Source organism: Belonocnema kinseyi, chromosome 9 (genome assembly GCF_010883055.1).
Source record: "Belonocnema kinseyi isolate 2016_QV_RU_SX_M_011 chromosome 9, B_treatae_v1, whole genome shotgun sequence".
Classification (NCBI taxonomy): Eukaryota; Metazoa; Arthropoda; class Insecta; order Hymenoptera; family Cynipidae; genus Belonocnema; species Belonocnema kinseyi.
The window spans coordinates 82249973-82259194 of record NC_046665.1 but is presented as its reverse complement, the minus strand read 5'-3'; the positions used below and the strand labels follow the sequence as shown (position 1 = coordinate 82259194).

Below are 9222 nucleotides of genomic sequence, written 5' to 3'. Positions count from 1 at the left end.
TCAGGCTAAAATTTTAAAAAAATGTTAATCTCTTCAAATCTGAGAGATCCTACAATATACCTCACATCGCTTGAATAAATTCTTTGAAATAAAATACAATATTATTAAATCACTTGAAGTTCTATGAAATCTGGCGATATTTCCTGAAATTCTAGAAAATAAATTAAAATAACTTGTGATCTTTAAAAAAATCCTTACAATCATTGAAATATTTCGAAACCTTACAAAATCCAGTGAAATCTTTTAAATTCCTTTAAATTATTACAAATAATTCAATAATACTAAATATCCATTCTTCGTCTGCTAGCCGCACATATTTAATAAATTTACTATTAAAGTTACGAAATTTCATTTTCAGCAACCTAATTTCGTAAATTTCAGTTACTTTAGTATCTTAAATGTGTCGGAATTTTCCGAACATTTATAACAGTGCTGAACTGATGTCAGCGTCCCTATAAGGTGTACTAAAAAATATTCCCGCTTGCCCACTGGAATATTTTAAATTCATATTTCGATAGTGTAGTTATAACTATATTTGAATTAGTTTCTGTAACAAATAGAAAATAGTTACACGTACAGAGAGAAGATATGACTAACTATATTAGTAAGTTCGACTACCTACAGACAGTGGTTTTGATAAACCAAAGTAGTTAGCTTACCTAATTAGATAATAATGGCAACTACTCGTGCACCAACTAACAAAAATAGTCCTTAAAACTAATTAAATAGAGGTACCATTATTTAATAACTAAAATAGTTGTCCTAACAATTTTATTAGTTGTCCCAAACAATCTTTTTCAGTGTGGTCTACTGCAATTACTACATGATACTGAACTTCATATATATTGGCGTATCAAGTCGTTTTTTTAGGTTTGTTGAATTATTCAACGACAACAATGTTTTTCTCATTTTTATAGCATCTTACGAGTTTTTAAACAAAACTGGTATAAAAACATACCAGAAAAACAGTGTTATCTCCTGGTTGACAGCAACACATTATATTCTCTAATACAGCTCTATAAAAGTGCAGCTGTCAAACTTTATCGGATCATTTTGTCGACAAGATTAAATTTGTATAAGTTTACACTTTACACCACAATTAGCACACTGCGCAATCTAATAATAATATGAAACATTGCATCCTAACCTACTGACTGTTATACTATGAGGTTAGGTTAATGCACAGGAAGAGGTGGCTCATTTCGCCCCAGAAGAGTGGCGCATTCCGTCCCACATGACAGTTTTGAATAAAATCAAAATTTCACCTAATTCAGTTATACAATGCTATATAAATCTATTTAAAACTTAAGGTTTAATAAATAAGCTATCTAAATAACCATTGCAAAAATATCTAATATGTTATTTTGTTTGATTCTTGAATTTTCTAAACAAATGCAAAATAGCAGAATACAGGTCTTACAATTTTTACTTTCTTTTTTTACAAATTTATTCAACATTGAGCGAAAAATTGTTTTTAAAGAAGTTTGATCACGTTCTTCCTGATATTAATACCAAAAACAGTTACAAAAGAGATGACAGCCTACTAGAAAATTGAGTGGCTCATCTTACCCCCTATGCTCATCTCGCCCTACCCTATCCTACTTTATTGAAACCGTAGAGTTAAAATGAGTGCATGTGATTGGTCGAGGATTCACAGAATTTTTACATGAACCTTATAAACCTCGGTTTTTGTCCTATTAGCGAAGAAAGGGGGGGGGGCACAATCGAATATTGAACTTTGAGAAAAAATTGACGAACTCGATGTGAAAATTCTAAATCGGTCCATTACTTTTTTTCGTTAATAATTACAAAATTATTTAAAATGGCTGGGAAAAAATGCACAGGTATCTCACATGCCAGCCAGACAAAATGTAGTAATTGGGGACTAGGATCCCCTGCAGGTGGTCCGCGCGCTAGCTCGCGCAAACGTTCGATACGTGTGGGCGCGTGTATGTGAGGTTTGAGTTCATCTGATCATTGGCTAGAAATTTTTAAAAATTTATATTGCTTTTCCTCGACGGCTGCACGTTTTTACGCACTCTCGGCTTATGTTTAAGAAGCTGGTGAGTCCGCAGTCTTTGAGGGTACGAATCCTCCGAATTGCGAATTAATAATTTATATTTATAAATTAAATAGCAAACATGAAATTGTTTTCTCCATATTAAAATCTGAAGTTTTCAGTAATTTTTAGTCAAAAAGTTCAACCTTTGTTCCATACATTTCCCACATATATCAGAGGCAATATTTGTTTTTTTTTTATCGTATCCGATACCTAGCTACAATTTCGTGTCTTTTTTGAGGACAAATTTTTTCCGTGTATTTCGTCAGAAATCCTCATATGGTTCCAAGAGGTAAAAAAAACATCTTTACGGCATTAGACCCCCCCCCCCCCCCCCTCATGTATATAATGTTCCGTTTAATAATATTTCTGTTACATAAAATGACCTTGTCTCCTTCTCTGTTGGCGTTCTTCGCACACAGAATCACCGAGGCATAACTATGAACACTAGCTCTGAGCACGATAATATAATAGGAATGGGAATTAGAATGAGAAAAAGGAAAAGGATAAAGAAACTATACCTATGTACAGCTACAGGTAAGGCATAGGGGCCTCTTCGTACCAAGAATTGATACGGGCCTGGATTGCTTCTCGCGGGCGAGAGCCTTTCAACTCGCTCCGTGCCCCCGTACAACCGTACGGTCTTTTGTAAGGCGTGGTTCTCGTCAACCTGGCCAGAACTATGCTTGTCCGGAACCAACAAGTGTTTTTAAATCAATGCTCAAAAGAAAATTACCCAGAGTTATGAGAAATTACAAAAAAAGTGAAAAACGTGCTTCTGAGTTCCCGCGAAAATTTTACGGGTGCGCACTGGATTACGGAATTGTATCAGTACTTTAAATGTATACTAGAGAAAACCCCGGAACAAAACTCTGGGGAATAATTTTCTTGTTCGTTTTTTAATTGAAATTTGTGTTTTATAATTTGTTCTTTAAAAATAATTTTTGAGTTATTATCATATTTTCTGTAGATTGAAAATTCGATTTGAGGATAATAAATTTTCGAAAAAAGAAATTTATGGAAGAGTGTTTTAATCAGTGTAGTGAATACTGAGCAGTGCTTCGCATTATGCTATTTGGGATTTAGTTCTGGATCCACTTCAATCGAAGAGTTTCACCTCATAAATTTTTTGTCCTTCTCTTTTTCCTTCTACAGTGCAAAAACACGGCCTTCAAATTGGAGAACTGATTGATCTTTAGCAGCATCATGAATACTCGTAAGTCTCCTACTATAAATATAAAAACGTGATCTCGGCCTGGAGACTTGAACGTTCAAACCTTCGATGGAAATTCATCAGAACAATTTTGAAAGGCGATTTCAATTCGAGGTTTTAATTAATGGAAGGAAATTATATATTTTTTTATGCGTTTGTTCCATATGTTATAGTGATTAAAAAATGTATGATTTGCTAAAAAGCCATTGCTTATCAAATTTTGAACGTTTTAAATTATGACGTTATAAAAATTATAAAAATTCTAACGTAGTATTTAATAGAATGTGGTCAAGCGTACCAAAATTTGTGTGGATATAGATGGATTTTTTCTTTACGAATAGATACCGGTAAAACGAGACTTTTGAAATGTAAAGTATTTACATTTTGTTCTTTATATGATAAAAGTCATCCAATCAGCGGCATTTAAATGTTTCAAATGATGTAATTGAATTTTTTTAAGGTCGAGCATTGCCTTCGGGCGAAATATGCTGGGTTTTAATTTTCTCATTTGGAATTTTGTCCATATTTTAATTTTATCTTTCGGCACCTGTTTTTCGTGCACGGAAGAACTTTTTCGACAGAATTCTAAAGAATTTGAGTCAATCCCAAAGGATTCAAGTTTAGTTTCAACAAATTTACAAATTAAATTCTGACAAAATATGGTGAAACATATAATGAAAGTAACTCGCTCTTGAATTCTTTGCAATTACAAGAATTTATTATGAATTACAAAAATTCAAGGTTAATTCCAAAAAGTTTGAAAATTCATGTCTTCGGTGCTTCGGTAATTTTCCCCTGAAAAAGAGTTTTAGATTTGATTAATTAATTAAATTGTTTATATTTAATTTTATTCCTGTTGACATAATGAGCTTAGATGCTCTTCTTACAGAAGTGAAAATTACATTCCAGCAAAATATACGGAAAGAGAATATACAACGTTGTTTAAATAAAAATATACTTTAAACTTGCCATTGTTCAAAATTGGTACTATATTCTCATCATAATAAAAAGGTATTAGTTTTATATAAAATTTGACTAAAAATTTGTCTATCTGTATGTCAGCTTGTATTGTATAGGCACGATAACTTTCAAAATACTGATCAGATTGGATTGAGATTTAATTTAAATTATTCATTATTGCACATGAAAGAAAAATCTTGAGAATTTTTTTTTAAAAGCTGCATATTTTTCGTCCAAAACGTGAAAAATTTTATTAAAAATGAAATGAATGAGATTAAAATAAAAAATAGATTTCTTTTTAAATGACAAAACCTACAATAAGACGTGGAAAAAAGTTCTTCCTCTAAATCATAGCTACAAACTTACTTCACACCATTTTTTTATAGGAAGGGTAGTTTATGTTTTAATCGTAAAAAAATGTCGTTAAAAATACACAAACTAAATGTTGTGGAAACCGATACAAGGAACAATAAAATGTTTAATAACAAAATCATTTGCCTAAACGTTTGTTTCAATATCAATGCACGTTATAAATTGTAATAATATAAATTTATTGGAATACTATATTTTTCTGTGTAGCTGCAATATTTAGATTAAAGAAGCGATTAACGAATTTGAAAAAAAAAACATAAAATTTTTAAACCAAAAAGAATTTTCAACTAAAATAGGTAAAATATCAACGCAGAATGAAACAGTTAAATTTCCAGAAAAAAATTAATTATCAAGAACAAAAAACGACTTTCCAATAATAAATAAGGTAATTTTCGGGACAATAAAGGATATTAGTTGCTGAATGTGAATAGCTCGTTAAACAGTGATAAAATAATTAGCTGTTATTGTAATAAAAGCAGAACTCTCTTATCATTATCTCATCCGAGCACTCTTAATTTAATTTACGCAGCGTAGAAAATGAGCCGAATAAGGAACAAATTTTAAAGTAATGATGAAAAACAAAATTTGTATTTCATTTGCAGTATCTGAATAAGCATTTTCGGGTCGAGTTACACACACTAAGATAATATACATTTGGTATACATATAAAAAAGGCTATACTCAAAAGTAAGCTGATTCTGTGTGTTTTTAAGTTGTAAGAAAAATGAGGCCGGAAAATGAGAATGCAGCAATTTTTTTGTTATATAGTTTCACATTTGAAGTACTCTCGTTTTGCGGAGGAGCTTCAACAATAGAGAATTCACAATCACTTAATTAAGTTGTCCATGGTTTGACTTTCCATTTTAAAAAGTCTATGCGCAAATCTGGGGGAAGTACGAAGACCGAGCGTATAGCGCGGGGTAAAAGCATTATCGAGCGCGAAGCGGTAGATTCAAATTACGCTTAAACTTATGGCGAGCTGCGCGGCCAGCGTGCAATAAAAATGTTCCCGCGCAACGGGGCTTCTTTTTTTATATTGGAATCCTTTCAGAATCGAAACTTCTTTCAATTTTCTGACAGAAAAGTAAACCAAATTAAAGAATTAAAAAAAATTGATGCAAAGTAAGGACCCCGTTTTTCACTATTTTAGTTTAATGTGTATTTATTAAATTAGTATGTCAAAAAAACATGCAAATTCGGTTTTTTAAAAATTTGAAGTCGTAAAATTTTATGAATTATATTTAATTTTTAATTTAATTATAACACGTTTAACTTTGGGTTAAGATGATATAATGAGAATGCGATGTGGAAATTGGATTTTTTTATAGAGCTTTGGATTATTGAAATATTTAGCAAATCACAATTCAGTCATCTTACACACGCAGAATTATTCGATTTGTCATAAGATAAAAATAACACTTATTACACGGAGAGAAATTTCGGGAGAATAATTAATGGCTCTACTCCTTGATTTTATTACGCTTTGGCGCGAGAACTAAGATCTCGGAACCCTAGCTCTTAAAGCATATGGCTCGAATTTTCAAACATTAGGCCACGCCCTTTTGCTCTCAGGTTTCGAATTCTATGATTTTAGGTCACAGAGTCCTAGACTTTAAATCGCTTAAAAATTGTAGTTCTATAATTACGCGCTTCCGTGAATTAATCTATTGAAATTTCTCTCGATGCAGTGATATAGATTAGTAATATAGCACATTACTAGCATAGTTCTTAAAGCATCACAAATGGTGAGTTTCATACTCTTTCAAGTTTTTTATCGATAGTGCATCCAAATTCAGAACATGGGATTGATAAATTGGTATCAATACGTTTTACGACTAATAACTACACAGTATACCCGAGGAATAAATTTTCTCTTTAATTGGGATAAAAACGCTGCAGCGCGCTTATCTAACAAAAATATTTATTTGACATATGTGATATGTCAAACTGATGCGTCTAGGTAAACTGAAAAAATTTCCCCCATAAATTTGAAAATCCTCGCGGGATTCATTTTTAAAATCATCTTTATTTAAATGATTTTAGCTAAAAAACCATTCACCTACACTTACAGAATACATAGGCTGCAATTTGGTTAGTTTATACGTAGAGGCACCTATCTTCCCTATATACGCTGCCGCGATCGGAGGACAAGAAAACTCAGCCAAGTTCAGTCCTTTACTTTTGTTGAACAAACTTTTTGTTTCTGTTGAACCTGATGAAGACTTTAAAATTTGTAAATAAAAACAATCACTATAAACTGACCAATAAGCAGCCTATGTATTCTGTAAGAGTAGGTGAATGATTTTTTTGGTTAAAATCATTGAAATAATGTGAGATGATTTAGAAAATGAAAACCGAGAGGATTTTCAAATATATGGAGGAAATTTTTTCAGTGAACCTAGAAGCAGCCCTTTGATATATCACACATGTCAAATAAATAAATGCGTCAGATAAATTTTATCTTTCGTCGGATAAACGTGCTGCAGCGTTTTTATCTAATTTAAAGATGAAGTTTATTCCTGGGGTTTACTGTGTACTTATAAAATCCACTGTGTCTTCACTCCCGGTAAGATAAACCAGAGCAAGACTGATGGATTAACGTTTATTGCTCAATAAAAATCTAATAAGAGTTGGTATAAATCAATTTTTCTTTATTTCAAGGGCTAAATTATTATATTATCATATTTTGATACATATTGATTCGTTAATAAAATCATGATCTTAGAATTTAAGTATACCTAACAAACTGCATTTAGTCATTCTTGTCCCGCATGCGAGGGTAAGACCGACGATGTGTTTTTTATAGAATCGAAATATCTTAGGATGTGCAAATTTTTACGGTTGCATTTTTTGTCTATTTTATGCATTAAGAAAATTACTTTTAAGCATATGCAGCAGAAAGTTAAAGTTCTTATTTTTTTCTCTTTTTTTCTTCTACAAGCTTATATATCAAGCTTAAAAGATTAAAATAATGAGGGAATAGCAATGTTATTTGCATGAAAAATGGCCTTTGTCTCAGTGGTCTTGCGCCAGTCTATCCTATATATTTTTTGTATTAAAAACTAGCTGCGCTCTGCACTCAGAAAACTGTTTGTTTGAATCCAACAATAAAATTTATTTGTATTCATATAATTGAATTAAACCAATTTTTTGCATCAATTAAAAAAAGGTTTATTGGTTTTAAGAAATGGAAACTATTTGCCTTATTGATTGAAACAAATAATTTGTTTAGTACAATTTGTCTCATTTAAATAAAAAATGGACTTTTATTAAACAATGCGTTTGCTTAAAATCTGTTTATTTGAATTCATCCAAGTATGTATTTGATTCCAATAAAAAATACAGTACAAAGCATTACTAGAAAGTGCCACTAGGCGTGCTTAAGCGCTGCCGGCGGTTCCTAAGGGACTAATCTAGAATCTAAATTAATTGAGCGTGTGGTTTATTTGATGGTATTCGTATTTTTTCAGTGTTGTATTATTCTAAAGGTTCTGATTTACTATAAAATCATAAATTAATTGAAAAATGGACGCAATATCTCTTGTTTAGGAACTACCTGAAGTTTAGGGTTTTTACCTTGGATATAATTGAAGATTTCGGATGTGAGTGAATCTTTTTTAATACTAACCTCCTTTCTTTATAAAAATTATTTATGATACTTATATATACATTCAATTCAAATATCTAACTCTGATTCATTTCTCATTATTCGAATTTATGATTTTTCAATACAGAAATGAGAAGCACAGAGTTAAAAATTAAGCAGAAGTAAGCATTCGGATTGAATAAGTATTTCTGCTTTTACATATACAATGATATTTACGATTAACAATAAACATATCATCAAGCTTATACATTATTTGTATAAAGAATGCTTAATTTTGAGGTTAAGTGTAAAAAAAAAGATTTACTTCACTTGAACAAAATCTTTAATTAACTTAAAAAATATATATTCAATGTAAAAAAGAACTTTACTTATTTGAAACAAGAAATTTATTCAAACAAACCAAACATTTATTTGAACCAAACAAATAAGGACAAAAAACAAATTTATTTGAATCAAACAAACATTTGTTTCACCCCATATTAAAGAAATAAATTGTTTAATTTAACCCAAATTTGTATTTGGGAATTAGCGATTTGGGTTGCGGTAGGAAGCATCCCATTTTTATAGTAGATTTAATAAACTGTGCTCCCACCCCATCATCTCTCAACACCGGTGTGGAAAGAATGTGTGCAAAATTTAGTGCAGATTGGTAAAAAACTGCGATTTAGCCCCCCTTCCCTCGCCCCACTGTCTGCTCTCTCCCTCGAATCCCCCCTACCCAACATCACTTTTTATACATTTCAATAACTGCCCCATTCCACCACCCCGCCAATACTCTTGCTACCTGTCCAGGAGCCTAAAGAACATGTGAACAAAATTTGAAACCGATTAGTCAACAACTGCGGCAGTGCCTCCTCCCTTATCTTAATCGCTTCTACCCCCGTCCCCTCCAATACACTAACGACCTGTCCGGGAGCCCAAAAAATATGTATGCAAAATTTTCTGCCGATTAGTCAAAAACTACGAATGTACCACTTCATATGTCCCAAGCTTCCGTTTGCCCCCCCCCCC

At 31.7% G+C, this 9222-nt stretch overlaps 1 protein-coding gene across 1 annotated transcript in view; it reads left to right on the top strand.

Moving 5' to 3' along the window:
- The first annotated feature begins 2672 nt into the window (after positions 1-2672).
- Positions 2673-9222, top strand: part of LOC117180612 (putative ferric-chelate reductase 1 homolog) — a 70489-nt gene continuing 63939 nt past the window's right edge. The window contains exon 1 of the mRNA XM_033373104.1: positions 2673-3275. Within this exon, the coding sequence (XP_033228995.1) occupies positions 3266-3275 (10 nt within the window). The 5' untranslated portion in view covers positions 2673-3265. The remainder of the gene's footprint in view (positions 3276-9222) is intronic.